We start from the raw sequence: 18,860 nt of genomic DNA, 5'->3' as shown, positions 1-18,860 counted from the left end.
ATATATAAGAACTTTATCTTCAGCAGATACATAACAAATTGAAGAAATTTTGTCAACTTGGTCTGAAAATGATTTTGGGCCATGTCAAGATACACCAATTCCATTATGGATAGAATTATGCCCTGATGAATGGTATTGATGAAGCACCTGGGTGAACAATTAAATGAAAAAAAATGTTGAATTTAAAGGGCTAACTAATAGATTTTTTTTACTCAAGATATGAAAGTATGTAGTGGAAAGATCCAAATAATAAAGGCATTTGAATAAATTATTTGGAAACTGAAAGGAATTTAAAAATTAGTTGTATTCTTTTTTTAAGTTGAAAACTTTCACCTGTGATGTTATGGTTGATAGTAAGATATTACAGCGACTATGATAATATTTCATTATTATCTTTAATTATTTACATTTGGTTTAATTTGACCTTGATAAAGGGCATGACAGGACAGTTTCTTTCAATCCCTTCTTTAAATTAAATTGACCATTTAAAGAGTAATGATGATGAAAATTGGTGTAGTTTCCAGCAAGCAGCTTCATCAGGAATCCTAGGAGTGATTTGTGCGATTTGACCAGTGAAAATCTCGTACAAATCACTCCTAAAATGCTTGATGAAACAATCTTCTGGTGCTTGAACTTTTGATGCCTTAATTAAAACAGGCTTTAAAATCTAATTTCAACAAAGCCTGGTTGGATAATATGAGTTCATAAAAAAGGATGTATGTTATCATTGTTATGATTTTATTTTTGCGATTCCAGGCGAGCACGAGTACTTGGTGAATGCATTTGAACCAATGGATGGGGCGACTCCAGGCGTTGGGTCTGTGTCTCTTGCATTTTATAGCGGCCTGTTTGCCTACGCTGGATGGTTAGTGGTTAAATTTTGAGCTTGTGCCCTTTCCCAAAAAAATTCACTAGACAAGTTTTAATTTTCATTATGTCAATTGCTAAGGCATCACTGTTCTGCAAAACAAAAAAGAAAGACAGGACCTGATAATGCCTAGCTTTCATATAGGTGTTCCTTCAGGTTTTCTTTCTGGACTATCTAGCGTTTCCATTAACCTTTTGATCAATGTGGAAAGGAAGATATGATGAGTTTTATCCCCATCCTGAATTAACTGAACATTTAAACAGCTGCTTGTAATGTCGTATATATATAACCGACTTAAAATCGGTGACAAATTCCTTTTTATATTTGTAGGAATTTCCTGAACTTTGTCACTGAAGAATTGATTGATCCATACAGGTATAAGTATTGGCAGTTTTTGTCTGCATAATTTCCTTATGATATAGATACCATTGTAAAAGTTACTGCATGGCTCTGCTTTAAACAACTGAGCCTTTTTAGCCATCTATATAACCAATATTTATTTTATTAATATTAATGTTATTAACGATTAATATTGTATGGGACATTTTGCATGGGGAGGCCATAACCATCTATTTCTGTACCTTACATTTATTCATAGTCCCTCAAGGGAGGTAACTTTGTTTCAAAAATATCATGTATTGCCCTTTATTGTTAATGTGAATGAAAACAGCCCATGTCATGTCACTACACTTTCGGGGCATATGCCACTTCCAGCGACAGCTCTCATTTCACTAAATGTTTCGGTAAAGATTTACTGTTTGATTAAATGCAAAGCAAAGATTAGAACATCCTTTTAAAGAATATTAATGAATTTAAGTTCTCAATATTTGCATTAAATGGTAGTTAAATTGATTAGATTTTACTGATCAATGCACTTTTAATGATAATAAATGTTTTTTGTTAGTCATAAGATAGAGACATTTTCATATCAACAGTAATCTTCATTTTGTATGCATCTTGTACAATTTTGTTTTGCAGAAACTTGCCGTTAGCCATCTACATTTCAATCCCGATTGTGACGTTTGTGTATGTGTTTACAAACATTGCGTACTTTACCCTCGTATCACCCAGGGAAATGATGCTATCCAATGCTGTTGCTGTGGTATGTTTTCCCTGACCAATCAACACTCATTCTCAATAAAATGTTTTGCAAAATAATGGAGCCCAACAAATGTGAATGCTGGTTTTTGTTTGGGGATTCTTTTTTTATTCGAAATTTGTTAAATGCAAGCGCAATGATTTAATTCTGTTGTAAACTGTTTATTTGTTTTATGTGATAAGTTAGATTCTGTCTTTATACACAGAATAGAATAGACAGATATGAGTGATTTGGTTCTACATTTGCTTGAAATCTGGTTAATATAACTAAGCTTTTATTGTAGACATTTGCTGACAAGGTGTATGGTGTCATGGCGTGGATGATTCCTGTGTTTGTATCACTCTCCACTTTTGGAGGTGTGAATGGTCTACTCTTCACATCAGGAAGGTTAGATAACTACTGCAGTTGAACAAATTAAGGTTTTGAAGTAAATAAGTGAACAAAGGTTATCCGTCTTTGCTCAACACGATGTAATGTGCCTGAACATTTTAAAAATATAAAACTGAGAAAATGAAAATAAATGAAGAAATATCCAGTCATGTATGCAAAAACAAATGAAAGAAATGTTGGAGAATCATTTTCATGGTCCCTAACATGGACTAACAAAGTGGTCTAGCCGTGTGGCTGGTACTTGCCCACCAAACTACAACAATAAAAGTTTAGATCATTGCGGACATGTGATGTGTTATCTATATTCAGGTTGTTCTTTGTGGGGGCGCGCGAGGGTCAGCTACCCAAAATGATGTCAATGATCAGCACAGCACATTACACGCCCATGCCCGCTATGCTGTTTACGGTACAAACTTATTAGTACACGCATATAGCAATACCCGTTTCAGTCTTTTTGGTTTATGTAGACATTTTACAGAAAATAGAGATTTTACTGTTTTAAAGTCTTATTGTCGAAAGAAATGACTTAAAACTTAAATCTACTTAACAATCAGGCTACAAACATGTTAATGTGCATGTATGTACTTTCAAATAGCGATTGATATTATGTATATACTGTGAAATCATTTATATTCGTTGGCATGAAATTTCGTGGTTTGCCGAAAAATTACAATTTCGTGGGTACTTGAATTCGTGGTTTTTCGTTTTTGAAAAAAAATATAATTGAAATTGCGATCTTCCTAGATCGACTGCATTTCACGCGCTGGCCCGTGATTTCCGTTGTCTACGTCACTCGGTTCATGACACTCGCTAAAGTGGTACGACATGCCAATTAGTGCATATATCCATGTCAGTCATCGATTTAATTGGAAATTAAGGTCATAAAGAAGATGTACCCTGATCCTTAATACAGATAGACGAAGCCATTGAATGCCAATTAAGAATTTTGCAAACTGTGAAAACACCGAGAAGGTCCGTATATTTGAGTAAACAATCCCTAAAGATAGCTGATGTTTACAAATTCAATTACTTTTGAATATCATCTCATTTCAATATTTATACACACGTTTTTGTTTAATAAGTATATTGAACGCTTTGTTTTGTACATTGTCACGTTGGGTGCTCAGTAACCTCTAATGTAATCGAATAATTATTTCATTTAAGAAATAAAATCAAGAACCGACACTCATCACACACATTTTGTAAACCTGGAGATTATAATGAACAGCACATGTTAAGGCACGTGCTTCTGTCATTTGTTTCATAAAAACACATTAAAATGATTTGGTTTATTATTTGTTAAAGGCTGATATAGTATATTAACAAAACAATGATAGTAAGATATACAGTTAGACGGATATTTAGGATGTGTACTGCGGCCTCCGTAACAAATAAACATGGCAATTGAAAAAGGGAATAAAGGGTCAATATTTCGTGGGATCTTGAATTCGTGGAACACCCAACCCACGAAAACCACAAACATTAATGCCCCACGAACATTAATGATTTCACAGTAATCAATGATTGAAATTCTTATTTTATTTGCCATTGAAAATACAAATATTGAGCAAATGTAATGTTGTATTCTCACTCACACAGAAAAAAAATGACTTTTTATTAACCCTTTTCTTACATTTCAGGGAGGATTATCAATCCTGATGCTGATTTCTGATGACATGTATGCTCTTATAAATTACATGAGCTTTGTTCAATGGCTGTCAGTCGGAATGTCAATATGCGCTCTCCTTTACCTCAGATACAAAGAGCCGAACAGAGAAAGACCAATTAAGGTTGGTTGCTACTTATATAAGAACTTTTATTAGTTTAATAGGGGTTCTTTAATAAATAGGCTTACAGTCCCATTAAAAAGTCCATATTGCAAGTTATGTGAAAAAAAAGAGAACGTTTTGAGCTTTTCTGAAGAAAATAATATGTGGTATTTTCAAATCCTTGGTGTCTTCGTCGCTGACATTGCCTCCATTGTGTAAAAACTAAAACTTTTGACACAAATGACAAAAAAGGGTTCAAATATTCAAAGAAAAAGAAGTACACATCGAGGGGTGAAAGCGAAAAGGTTCTATCTGCTTCTTTATTTAATGTCACTTAGAACCTTTTCGCATTCACCCGTCGACATGTAACTTACGACAATATGCACATGTGAAGCAGGGCCCATAACTCTGACTTTAATAATTGTTGAGTTATGCCCCTTGAATGTTTGAAAAAGTCATTCAAAAACTTCAACCTGCTAATTGCTAAATAATTGTTCAAGATATTTGCATGACACTTCATACACATGTTACTTGAGACAATATGCACATGTTAAGCGAGGCTCATAATTCTGGTTTTAAATATTGTCTATTTATGTGCTTTGGTAGTTTCAACTGCTTGAAAAAGTCTTTAAATAAACTTGAATTTGGTCATAACTTAATAATTGTTCTAAATATTCACATGACACTTTTCTTAAAGCTTTAATAAATTTCAAGTTATACCCTTTAAAGTTGCAAAAAGTTATGCTAAAACGTTACCTTGGTCATGAATTGATTCAAGATATATACATGAAACATTGTACACATGTTACCAGTGACATTGTGCTCATTTAAAGCAATGTCATTGACAGACTTATATCATTGTTGAGTGATGCCCACTTTTTAGACTGAAAAAAACACACAATTATTTGCGTTCCCTCATGTTATAATTTGTTTAAATCAAGTCTTCTTTATATACAATACATCGTGGTTGAATAATTTCACCTTTCATGATCTCTTTTTGTTCAAATTACTTGATATAACTCTTGTTTCAGTTCAACATTGCAATCCCGATCACATTCTTGATTGCGGTCATCTTCCTGCTGATAGTCCCTCTCTTCGCCGCACCCACAGATACCGGCATGGGGCTTCTGTTTGTTCTCTCTGGACTCCCGGTGTACGTTGTGGGCGTACGCTGGACTCACAAACCCAAGGCTGTGCAGAATTTCATCAGTAAGTTAACAAATACAAGCAAGTATTTTCAGATGAGATATACTTTGTAGTTTAAGGTTTTGATAACATGAATTTGAGGACTTTTCCTATAGAATCAACATAACAGGTTAACAAAGTTTTGATACTCTAATATTGTGTTTTTTCTCTAGTCAATTATATCCTCATTGTGTGAATCTGCAATGTGTTATGAAAACATGACAGCTATCATGTTAAAATTTCAGATACAAATCATTTGAAGTTTTTTTGTGATTGGTGAATGTGCTTTGGTATTCATTGTTCAATATACTTGGACCTTTTTAAAAATATATTTTTTTTACAGATTCCATGACTGTATTAAGCCAGAAGGTCTGCTTGGTTGTCGCTGAACATGAAGGTTAAACCGGTTCTACATGCAGTGATACTTGATTTGTGAAAAGGACTTAATAAATTAAATGTCAGAAAGATGGAGCATATATGACAAGACTGTAAACTTTGTAAACCTGGGTTGTTTTCCCTGTTTGTTTCAGAAAAAACTGCTAAACTAGTGTTTACGCTATAAGCTTGCTTTTGTGGAGTGAACTTAACTTTGTTGTAAACAGTTTTCATGCTTGGTAGCATAGCTGAAAAAAAGGCTGAACTCATTGTTGTTTTGAGGGATGATCCAAGAAAGCTTTTATTGTATTTGGTTCGGCTGGAAATCAACCTGACATCAAGCTAAATGGTAGAAGTTGTGTTCACTCATTTTATTATACATTCTCTTCTAGAGGTTGCCATGATAAATGATAGAATGATTATTTTTAGCATTTATTTTTAGATTGACAAAACATATAACTTAAATGGTGCTTTACATGGTGTTTATATTTGGAATTGTTAACTAAATCATACATTTTATTTATTTATGGCTCAATTTTAAATGCTAGACAAACATTTAATGCAATTGTTTATAGTTCTCCTCTTTAAACAATTTTAGTGGCTATTTTTTTGTATTTATTCTTTAATTTTATAGACCGATCTTCAAAATATGTATGCATTTAGGTTTAATAATTTTTATGTTAACAAACTATTGTGTATAAGAATAATTCTTTTGCATTTTTCCTGGAGAAAAACAGGGTACATTTCGCTCAACATATTTATTTCTCTTTATTTTGTTGAATCTCATTGTAGGCTGATGAGGGTTGAAATACGGGGTACATTAATTAGTGTGTATATGGCCCAGGTGTGAAGTTGAGGTTCATTTATTAGAGTATATTGCTTAAAAAAAGAGTGCTTCTCCTGAAAAGTTCTCTGTATGCTTGTTTTCATTTTCGAGGAAGAATCCATTTGAAAAAGATTTTTAAACAAATTTACATACATTGTTAAATCGTCTCAGATTGATTTTCATTATGACTTTGTATATTTGTGTGCTTTAAGGGAGAAACTACAGAATTACAATTGCAGAATGTATGAAATAAACCTTATATGTAGTATTTTTTGAATGAAGGAATTCCTAATTGTTGAAGTTTATTTCATAAAGCCTCTAAGTTACCTTGTATTTTAGTGGAAATGTTTCATTTTTAAGTCTTTCAAATGTATTTTATTTTTCATACATTCAATATCAATTATTTAATGGCTGTTCATGTCACAAAGGGTACCGGTATGCAATTATGAATTTCACTCATGCTTGATATTGGCAGCTGAACTCGTGTGTTTGACCATTCATTTAAATTTCACCAAATCAATAAGTACTAAAACTTACAACTCATATATTTTAATATGTTTACATTTTTTACTTATATATCCCTTATAAACTTATTTCTTAACTTGCCTAAAAGTTTGCCTTCCATTTTTGGTTTTTGTTTTGTGGTGATAGCAGTTTAAGATATAAGTTTTTTTATGAAGATCTGACAAAAATACCTCAAATGTAAGTGTCTTTATGCTTACTGTTATGTTTAAATTTTCATTGATGATATCAAAGCATGTGTAAACACAGATATAGTTAACATTCATTTTGTTCTTGTTAGATGTAACCATTGTTGTTGTTGTTGTTTTACAACTGAACTTGGCAGTTTGATGTTATTCTGTCAAATTTACTTCAGTTGTGTGTTATAATCATACTTTATGAATTAGATGTTATCTTACTTTAGTATTGTAGTGTTATCTCATTTAGTCATGAGATGTAATCTTACTTCAGTAATGAAATGTTATCTACTTAAGTAATGAAATGTTATCTTACTGAAGTAATGAAATGTTATCTTACTTATATAATGTAATGTTATCTTACTTAAGTATTGAAATGTTATCTTACTTCAGTAATGTGGTGGTATCTTACTTCAGTAATTTGACTTTATCTTACTTATGTAACTGGGGAATATCTTACTTTAGTAAAGACATGCTCTTTTATTTCAGTAATTTGATGGTATCTTACTTTAGTAATGTGGTGTTATTTCAACTGTGAGTGTGGGGAACTCACTAACTCATTATGTAATCAATTGTGCACATAATTAATGCAATATGTTATGTGTACATCATTATCATTATAATGTAATGTTAATGCCTTATTTGTAATTTACAAAACCATAGTCATAGAAATAAATATACATATATAGTTTGCATGCAGCAATGAAGGAAACATGTTTGTTTTAATACTATATTACATATTTAGTTCCTTAATACTAAACGAAGCATTTTATAAAACTATTTATTGTGCATCTTAAAAACTTTAAAGAGATTACAAGAAATGTAATATGTATATCTATTGGAGCAATAAACCAATATCAAATCCGGCTCGTGCATTGAAAAGATGGCCCCCACATCTTAAATATTTGTGTATTTGTTCAAACATAATATGATTTCATTTCTCAATATTAATATTATACATGACTGTATACTGTTTTGACCTAGTTTTGTTTTTGATACTTGTGTCTGTTTAATGGGTGACCCGTTATACATAGTTGAACAGACTCATTAAAAGTGTGCACAGACTGTTTCAGAGTCGGAATAATCATTTACTGTCATTTTAAAATTGATTACAAACTTTTACTGATTGTTAAAGGGAGCACAATTTTCTATCAACTGTTTTAAAATACACTCAACCTTTTGCTGCTAGTTTAAGAGTGAGCTCAACCTTTTGCTGACAGTTTCAAGTGAGCTCAACCTTTCGATGGCAGTTTTAAGTGAGCTCAACCTTTTGATGATAGTTTAAAGTGAGCTCAACCTTTTGATGATAGTTTAAAATGAGCTCAAACTTTTGCTGACAGTTTAAAGTGAGCTCAACCTTTTGCTGACAGTTTAAAGTGAGCTCAACCTTTTAATGACAGTTTTAAGTGAGCTCAACCTTTTGATGCTAGTTTAAAATGAGCTCAACCTTTCACTGCTAGTTTAATATTGAGCTCAACCTTTCACTGCTAGTTTAATATTGAGCTCAACCTTTTGCTGACAGTTTAAAGTGAGCTCAACCTTTTGCTGACAGTTTAAAGTGAGCTCAACCTTTTGATGAGAGTTTAAAGTGAGCTCAACCTTTCACTGCTAGTTTAATAGTGAGCTCAACCTTTTGACAACAGTGTAAAGTGAACTCAACCTTTCACTGCTTGTTTAAAAGTGAGCTCAACCTTTCGCTGACAGTTTAAAAGTCGGTGTAAACTTGAACTGACTGTTTAAAAGTAAGCACTAATTTTTTCTGTAAAAGGGAGAACCAATATTTGAACAGACTGTTGTACAGATATTTTCCAACTGGACTCTTAACACTTAACAGGCTGTTTACTATGTCTGTATATAACATTTCTGGTGTGGGGATCTCACTAACTAGTTACATTTCTGGTGTGGGGATCTCACTAACTAGTTGCTTACATTTTGTTGAGAATGATGTGGATGTTGTTTGCTTGACATAAAAATGAATAAGACTTGGAAGCAAATATGATTTGCCTGGAAAATAAAAAATAACATGATGTAATGATGTTTGAGATAAACATTATTTCATTACTTCTTAGATGGGTGAAACCAGGTGTTGTATCAATGTAAATAGTATGGTGACGCATGTCATTTTATACTATAATATAATGTTGCTGTGTAACTCTGTTTATATATTGCATGATTTTGTACCTAAATAAATTATTATTTAAAGTAATCCACTTACATTTTGCGTATGTATATCGTCATTTGCAATTTAAAAAAAAGAATGTATGAGAATATCTTCACAATTGTTTAAATCTATATCGTCAATATAAATCATGAGTGTGCATTATATAACGTATAATTCTGCTGGCTCAGTGCAAATTTGATGGATTGTTTAGAGTGTTATTTGTCATTGTATGTAACATGTTTATATATCATTTTTGTTTCAAACATTTTCTTGGCAAACTTATTTTTCTTGAATTAACTTACAGTTATTTCTGGTGATGGTGATGTTTTCATTCTTCAGATATTTGTTAAGTTTATGCTTATTTCCTTTAGCTTAGTTGTGACAGCTTTAAGAATCACCCTTGAGTCCATTTCTGGGTAGAAACTATTACTGATGTCCATTTTGGGAGGCCAGAAGTAGGTTCATTTGACGGGGATTGGACCCAAAACCTATTGGGTCAGACACCAGGTCTGATAGGCAAATTTAGTCAATTTTGAAAATGGGCAGTTTTGGCATTGTATGAACTTATATTTTCACAACAAGAAATTTGAATTCCCCTATGACCTTCAGAACATGTCACCATGGATACAGACATTCTGTGTTCAGTCATTGAAAACTATGATGTCATAGAAACTGCTGAAGTCATTCTGACCATAAATTGACCGAGCCAAGATCAATGAAATTGACAGTATAATTTTTTTCCCTGCAACTCTGTAATCATTTAACTAATGTTTATATATTCATGTGTCCTCTGACAACCATTCTATAATAGTAGGAATGGATACATATAATATTGACAACACCAATTTGCGCTCTCTAATCTCAACCATATATTGATCAAGTCATCAGTATTCCCCTCTCTTGTTCAATAGTATTGTCAATGTTTTAAATCATGCGTTCAATATGAACGACGAAATGCCACTGGTTCAAGAATGGTCACAGGGGTGAACCTATATTTTCCCATATTGGGTCACTAATTGATATCTTACCAAAATGCCTAAGCTCCCGCCCGATATGGTTTCTTTTAAGCAATATGTCCTATTTCGGGTCACCTACTTACCCTGTAACATCTAATATTAAATTTATTGTCAACTTCATTGATCGTGGATGGTACACCCAATTTTGGTTGTTGTGGTCACATGTTTCATGTATTTGAGTTTTGTGTACATGAATTGAAATAATCACTCATAAACTGCTTTACTTTAAAATATTATCATATCTTGCATTTATTTCTATAACAAACACCAAGAGGTATGATGACAAAACCATGACCAGACTTTTTATGTATCCATTTTTCAAGCTGATAGTAGAATACCTCAGGACATGCCTTGTGTGCTGGTCAGGCTTTTTAATCTATGGTAACACTTTAGTGGTAGTTAGTCTGATAAACCATGTCCAAGCAATATGTTTCCACATCCATAAAAAATGTATTGGTTGAAAACTGTTGAGACATTTCTACATTCTTTGTACCAACACTGATTACATAATTCCTGTTATGAAATCTCAATTTGTATACAGGATTCTGATATGTTTTAGTTTATTGCATGTTTGTGTAAAACATATTATGGTTGCTGTGTTATTTGTAACTGAAATAGATATTTATGAAATAAATAATATAAATGTGAAAGCTTAAAAAGTGTGTTCCTTGTGTTGAGGTCCTGTTGATGTTACATTTGAAAAGAAGTAAAACAAATCCATTAGTCATGTAAGGCAGTTCGAGTTCAAAGGTCAAGGTCACACTTTGAAGTCCCCATTACGGTATACAGCTTGGATTTCATTGCAATAATTCATGTCTTGGCCATATTAAATGCTTTAATAATTATAAGGTATTCAAACTTTACAACAATTTAGAGAGAACCATGTGCAGGTCTGTTGCTCTTGTCTTGGAGGTCACACTTCGAGGTCAGCATTTTAAGAATTACTAGGATTTCAAACTTCATAGAAATGAGAACCATGTGCAGATGAGTTGTGCATAAATTATGCTCTTATGGTAATACTTGGAGTTGAGCTTTTTGCAATATGGATTTCATAGCAATGATTTGTGTCTCGGCCAAACTTTTAAACTGATCTCAGCCTTAACTTTTAAGCTATTTATTGGAATTCAAACTTCACACAATTGTAGAGCTTAATGTGAAGGTATGACTATGTGCTCTTATCTAGAAGGTCAAGGTTGCTGTTTGAGGTCACAGTTGTACAATAAGGACTTTATAGCCATACTTGGTATTTTTGCCATAGCTTTTTAACTTGACATGAGAATTTGATCAAACTTTGCAGAATTGTAGAGCATGATGGGAAGATGAGTCCACATTTAATTTGTGCTATCATCTCAAAGATCAAGGTCAAATTTTGAGGTCATTGTGCACTTTGTAGTCCTCAGCAATTCTTTTTATTTCCACCATAAGTATAGAAATATTACCATAATGAAAAAAATATATGCAAAATTATCAAGCTCCATTGAAAGATGTGACGCAATGACTTTTTTGTTCCCTTCTCAAAGGTCAAAGTCACATTTGTCATAAATGTTGAACAAAACTTCCTATCTCAGCCATGATGTTTTACCTGACACTGGATCTCACTCTCCGCAGATTTGTTAAGCACCTCTTGAGAGCACCCCTAGCTAAGTCAGATTTCAATCAAACTTTTATTCAACATATATTTCATATACTAATACTTAAATCCATCCGAAAAGGCCCATCTGAAGGCAATTGTCAGGTTCCTGTAACAGCTCTAAACACTTAATTTTTAAACTTAGTCAAGAGTTGCAACCCAAAACTAACTGTGTGCAGCCACACTCAAAGCCCAGGTGCACTACTTCAGGTGTTGCTTAACAATTCTGTAAAGTTTCATCATTCTTGTTAAATTTGTTTAAAGATAAACACAAGACATGATTAAATGGTCTATAGGCTATTTTTTCCACACTGGAGACCACATGGGAGACAAAACCAGAGACCTCACTGGACACCACACCAGAGTCACTACCCTTGTCGAGGATGCACTGGAAAAAATAATCCTATTCTTTTAATCTAGAAATGTTCTCCTACACAAGAATAAATTGCTATAGCCATTTCATTGTATCCATCAGGACAAAATAAAAAATTACAGTGTTGTTCATTCACCTTTTGTAGCAATTAACAATACATGAATGGCAGCCTCAGTCAGCCTGGTTACTTGTAGGAGATTGTTAGAGGTGGACAAAGCTTATATTACATGACAAATATGATTCCATTATTGGACAATTGAAAGGTTGAAAGAGACCAAGTGGTGAGTTAATTACCTATACACTTGAAACACAACTTTAGCGTAATATTCAGGAAACCTATCGTACGTTATTAGACCAATTGTGTCATGTTTCAATTCAATATCTCAAATGGTTTCTGAGACAAGACAGAGTGACAGTGCTTACATGACTACAGCAACATTGACACCATGACAACCACTATAAATCCCTTTTATTCTTTTAAAAAAACAAGTAAAAGTAAAAATGATTGTGTTGATATACAGTGAACAGTTATCAAGCAGATGCCAGCAACTGTCAAAGTTTATAATGTGCCTTGCTTGTCACTGTTAACATATGTACAAATTTGTATGTGACTCGCTTGAACAGTTTTTGAACATTTATAGCCAACAATAACACAAGTCTGAAACAATTTCATGACTTATTTCTTTAAAAAACAGTTAAAAAACAGACAAACTCTGGTAACGAAAATGCTGTGGAGAAAATGGCTGAAACTTGTCCAGTGTTATTTCGGTCAAACGGGCATAACTAGTTTTTAAAGCCAGGGTTATGGGGCTTGCTGTACATATACGTGCTGTTACTTGCAACAACTGTACCAAGTTTCACTTGAATATCTTGAACAGTTTTTGAGTGATGATCAAAGTTAAAAATGTTGCACAATGCCAACCCTGACATCAACACCAATATCACCAAGGCTATCATTATACCACACAAAATGCATGTAAAAATTATACAGAACCAAGACAAAGTTGACAGTTCAATAATCTACTTTATTTAAAAAAGTACAACAAAATTCATAGTATATTTTTTTAACATATAACAGTATGTAAACATTAAATTAATGTACAAAAAGTGTAACAAATATTGTATAATATCTTTCCTTTGTGTATTTATATATAAGCATGTTTACTCCAATATTTTAAGTAAGTGCTGATTTGTATAATAATCTTTTTATTTTATATTTAATAAAATCCTTCAAAAATAAGAAACGCTTATTTGGCTTTTACTAGAGGTTTGAAACAATTACCTGGTAATAGTTCTAGAAAGCAAGCCCGACTAAAGAGAAACAAATTTATTATACTTACAAACACAGAAGGAATTTGCTAGCGATGTACTCTGTGTCCATCTGATCAACAAGCATGTAACTTTTGAATCTATCACCCATGGTAGCATTAAATACCATTTACACCGCTAATGTTAAATAAAAAAGTTCTTAATGAAAACTAATGCAAGGGAAACTTCTTGTTTTATCTAGATAAAGTTGTTGATCCTGCAATATTTTGTGGAGATATTTTGTCTTATACTCATTGAAAAGAGGGTCACATAGTTCTTAAATGGCACAGACAAAGGTTTCATAATAGTAGCTGAATGTAGAGGTTTTTGTTCAAAAGCGTAAAACACAATAACCATTTGGGGTTCATACATTGTTATGCAGTACAATTCCGGTATTCTTTATTTGATAAAAAACAGCAGATACTTCAACATAACTAGAACTCCGCGAGTCGGATGTGTCGCCTGACGAATTATTTACTGTCGACATTATAGCTGTTAGATTGGCATTTTATTCATTTATAGACAATGATGTTGCCATTTAACTTTCAAGTGTAGGTGGCATTTGAACCCTCAGTCAGATATACCTACGGAATAAGTTTCAGGTTGAAACCTCTTATAGTTTACGAGATATGCCACGGACAAAACCTAAGCAAGAAAATTAACAAAGGGCAATAACTCTAAAAATATGGCAGCAAGAGTAACGGTTCTTGTGTACTGCACTTGCCCTCAATGAGATCTATCTAGCTATGAAGTTTCAAGTTGATACCTCTTATATTCTTCAAGATATGCCCCGGACAAAACTTTAAGCATGAAAATTAACAAAGGGCAATAACTTTAAAACTAAGAAAGCAAGAGTTACTGTTGTTGTGCACTGCACTTGCCCTCAATGAGATCTATTTAGCTATGAAGTTTCAAGTTGATACCTCTCTTATTCTTCAAGATATGCCCCGGACAAAACTTTAAGCATGAAAATTAACAAAGGGCAATAATTTTAAAACTAAGAAAGCAAGAGTGACTGTTATTGTGCACTGCACTTGCCCTCCATGAGATCTATCTACATATGAAGTTTCAAGTTGATAACTCTTATATTCTACAAGATATGCCCCGGACAAAACTTTAAGCATGAAAAATAAAGGGCAATAACCCTAAAAATATGGAAGCAAGAGTAACAGTTCTTGTGCACTGCACTTGCCCTCAATTAGATCTATCTACATATGAAGTTTCAAGTTGATACCACTAATAGTTTAGGAGATATACCCCGGACAAGCGAAAATGGGACGCGGACGCCGCCGCCGACAAAAGTAACCCCTATATGTCGTCTTTTTAGGCGACACAAAAACACCAGGCCCCAATTTCTCGAAACTTCTTAAGCTTAACAGGCTTAAGTCGCTTATTTCAATTAGCCAAAATACATACTAATAATGGATTTTGATAAATGAAAAATGGTTTCTTCTAATTAGCATACAGATTTTTTTTATATAATTTCTAAAAACTCTTAAAGAAGTAAATATAACGCATATAATAGAACAACAAAAATAGTGAGTTTAGCTTAATCCTGTTATAAGGGACTTAAGAAGTTTTGAGAAATTGGGGCCAGAAGTGATGTTTAAAATTTCATAAATATTTAAGGTCTTATTTATAAATGTTAAGCAATGGCTATTTACATGATGAACTATATACAACTATCACGTTTGATGGAATATTTTTCAAAAAAATGATCTTATAAGTGGGCAACATATTCCTCAAAGTATATAAATAAGTGAATTACTGAGGATTTCTGTCAAGTTAGATTAAAACTACAGCAAACATCAATATTTTGCAAGATTTTAATACATACAAACATACAGATTTATTAAACAATCTAATCTTGTTGTCTTTTTCAGAGAGCGAAGGGACATAACTCCGCACTAAGTATAGAACACTGCTTGTTTGAAGGGACATAACTCTCCACTAAGTATAGAACACTTGTTGCTAACACTATACTCGCAGTTATCTATTGCCATTTCCTCTGCATATAAAAGTGTCAAATATAAACATAGGATACATAATATAAGTTAAGCTTATAAGTTAAGCTTGGACACAATATACAGATATTAAAAGTATAAAAAATAATATAATCCTATATATGCAAGGATCAACCTAGATAGAGAAGCATGTTGCTACAAAAATAATTGAGGGCTTAGCTGAAGACATGGGAAAGCCCTTCTATTTATACACGGTTTTACATTTGTCTCGAGCTGAGCCCTCCCTGTACACATGACAGATGAAGACCATGCTTCAATGAAGACAATGTGATGTATTCCACTCAATGTGCACCAAAAGTTGCTTAAATTCTCCAAGAGAAAAAACTAATAACACACATTTTGAGTTGTGTAATTCACTGGAAAACAATTTTTAATGATTCTTTGTAAATAATGATAAGCAATATCTTGGTTTTCCATAGTTCATCTCGTAAACAGAAACTAGAGTTTATGAATGTTCTTTTTTATATTGTTTTTAATACAGTGATATACTATACATAAAATAGATACAACCAACCAATACTAGTCTATTTGTGATAGTTTGCTGCAACAGTTGTATTCTGTTGGAAATAAGATGGAATAATGTTCATATTTTCATTGTTTCAAAACACAGCAAAATTTCAAGTTCTCTCACTCAAAATTATCAATAAAAAAACTCCTAAATTCAAAAATTAATTATTATGATGGATAAATACTTCTCCATAATAGTACATGTACTTTAATAAGAACTTTAAAAACCCCCATAAAACTCATTTTTTTTAAGTCTAACTTGATCCAAACCTATGTTTCAACCAATCCAAAATGGAGTGTATCAAAATGGATCGGACATGGGTGCCTGAAGATCACTCAGCCTCCTGCTAGAATATTCTCATATTGGAAACACTCACACATTAATTACAAGTTCACACACACTCAGACACATACACACTCTGATACACACACACACTCATACACAGTATTGTTGTGAACCAAAATACACAAAGTTTGGTTGGGAGAATGGAGAAAACCATCGCCAGCTGAATGGATGCCCGAACACGGCCTTGACGCTCAACCAATAGGATCTTCTCTCCCAAGTTGCCTGGTCCTTTTTAAGGGATTCTATTCCCTGAAATGATTGAAGGAACACAAATACTATAGGTCTACAAGAATCAGTTTAAACAGGGAACATATTTATAAATAAAAAAAAAATCAGTCACAAATTCAAGAAGTGATAAAGGCCAAATAACTGAAATGTTGAGATTGAAAATTTGACATTATCTGTCATAGCCTATTTATCGGTTGAGCATTTTATAATAATGGTCATATATTTTTACTTGAATGTGAAGACAGCTATAAGCTTCTATAATTTTCAGCGAAGAAATCAGTACATTTCAAAGACAATAACTACTACCGGTATATCTCAATTTCAGAATGTCAATCAGGATGAAGTTTTAAATTACTTCATTAATGTGTTTTCACCATCTTTTTTATTACCGGGTACCTTAAAATATGACTTCATGTAACTGTTACATATCAACAGGACAGATTTCATGGTTAGAAAGTATTGAAAGAGGAAAATGACAGGAGGGTGCATCACAAATGTGATGTTTGCCATTGTCCATATAACACACATGATGGGTGCATTTGTCCATATAACACATGATGGGTGCATTTGTCCATATAACGCACAAGATGGGTGCATTTGTCCATATAACACACAAGATGGGTGCATTTGTCCATATAACGCATGTGACAGGTTCATTTGTCCATATAACGCACAAGATGGGTGCATTTGTCCATATAACACACAAGATGGGTGCATTTGTCCATATAACGCATGTGACAGGTTCATTTGTCCATATAACGCACAAGATGGGTGCATTTGTCCATATAACACACAAGATGGGTGCATTTGTCCATATAACGCATGTGACAGGTTCATTTGTCCATAACATATTCTATGCTTATACTTACAGTTTCATCTGAGCAGATGGCAGTCATTTGTGAGCCGCACATTATGGCTGTGAATATCCCGAATAGTAGACCCTCGAACACCAGGAATATCAGGAATATCGTTGTGGCTGGTGGGGACACCCCAGAGCAACCTATAATGGGATTTAACATAATTAGTTTACTACATTTAAAAACAACAATTATTTACATTCATGTGTGTATTTGTGATAGACATTGACTCAAAATCAAATACTTACACTCATTACTCGTTTTTTTTTTCATTTATAAAAGGAAAGCAATTACTTTCATCTAAAAATTCTGAAACTAAAATTAAGTGCCTATTCTATGTTATTTATAAAAATACTGTTGCTAAGCAACACAAGTTAAAAGATAGAGATGCAACACAAATTGACACTTCTGTTGTTATGGCAATCAATCAAGAAAATCGTATGACAAATCTGTAGATGGAATGTCATTTCCCCAATGGGAAATTGATCTGAAATGCGACATGTTTTCTTAGAATTTCAATACTCAGAGGCTTTAAGTATCAAGAAAATCAAGGGTAATAGTTCTTTTGAGAGTTCATGAAAAAAGCAGACGCAGGGTCAATAATCATTAATTAATTTAAGTACAGGTAGTTACCTAAGTATCTCACTGGCAGTTGAATATAAATTGTTGATAATTTCAAAACACCACTTTTATATACCAAAATGGTTCTGGGGTCCAGTAACTTTATTAAACAAATAAAAAAAAACACTTTTTTCTTTCATAACATAAAATTTTCAGTTTAACTGTCATATTTGGGAAAATTACCGTGTGAGTATTTATGTATTAATCATATGGAGTGTGGTCATATTGGACATAAAATTTAACAAAACATCATCGAAAGTTTGAATTTAGAATCTATTAATATTACTTAAAAATGCGACGGAAAATGCTCTTTGTAGCTAAAAAGCGTAAGAATGTTTTTGAAAAAATATATTTTAGACTTGGATTAAAAAAATCCTGTTTAAATGAGTATGTTTCAGTGAATGTTTGGTGTTTGTTCATGAAAGTAAGTAAAAATAACTCCATTTTAACACATTCAACTTTCATCTCATGTGCATATTTTCATTGCGACATTTGAACCATGTTGCACATCAATATCTTAAACAATTTTCAAGTTGTGGCTAGGTAAAGATTTTGCTCAATGATGAACGCCTTGCCATC

The 18,860-nt window shown here is 32.8% G+C and overlaps 2 protein-coding genes across 8 annotated transcripts in view; one reads left to right on the top strand and one right to left on the bottom strand.

Annotated features, from left to right (window-relative positions):
* LOC128243430 (large neutral amino acids transporter small subunit 2-like) overlaps positions 1-11,040 on the top strand; it is a 31,268-nt gene extending 20,228 nt beyond the window's left edge. Inside the window, exons 5-12 of the mRNA XM_052961216.1 lie at positions 757-865; positions 1,199-1,243; positions 1,847-1,970; positions 2,251-2,354; positions 2,667-2,763; positions 3,998-4,147; positions 5,158-5,335; positions 5,655-11,040. Coding sequence (XP_052817176.1) covers positions 757-865; positions 1,199-1,243; positions 1,847-1,970; positions 2,251-2,354; positions 2,667-2,763; positions 3,998-4,147; positions 5,158-5,335; positions 5,655-5,713 — 866 coding nt within the window. The 3' untranslated portion in view covers positions 5,714-11,040. The remainder of the gene's footprint in view (positions 1-756; positions 866-1,198; positions 1,244-1,846; positions 1,971-2,250; positions 2,355-2,666; positions 2,764-3,997; positions 4,148-5,157; positions 5,336-5,654) is intronic.
* Positions 11,041-12,926: 1,886 nt separating this feature from the next.
* LOC128242929 (palmitoyltransferase ZDHHC3-like) overlaps positions 12,927-18,860 on the bottom strand; it is a 34,618-nt gene continuing 28,684 nt past the window's right edge. For 6 of the 7 annotated variants that reach the window (XM_052960372.1, XM_052960373.1, XM_052960376.1 and 3 more), the window contains 2 exons: positions 17,673-17,803; positions 13,376-16,824 (listed from right to left, as the gene is read on the bottom strand). In XM_052960372.1, the coding sequence (XP_052816332.1) occupies positions 16,666-16,824; positions 17,673-17,803 (290 nt within the window). In that variant the 3' untranslated portion in view covers positions 13,376-16,665. Of the gene's footprint in view, positions 16,825-17,672; positions 17,804-18,860 lie in introns of all 7 variants that reach the window. The other variant, XM_052960371.1, reaches the window with a different exon arrangement.

Source organism: Mya arenaria, chromosome 8, assembly GCF_026914265.1.
Source record: "Mya arenaria isolate MELC-2E11 chromosome 8, ASM2691426v1".
In the NCBI taxonomy this organism is placed as follows: Eukaryota; Metazoa; Mollusca; class Bivalvia; order Myida; family Myidae; genus Mya; species Mya arenaria.
This window is presented reverse-complemented; position numbering and strand designations above follow the sequence as displayed.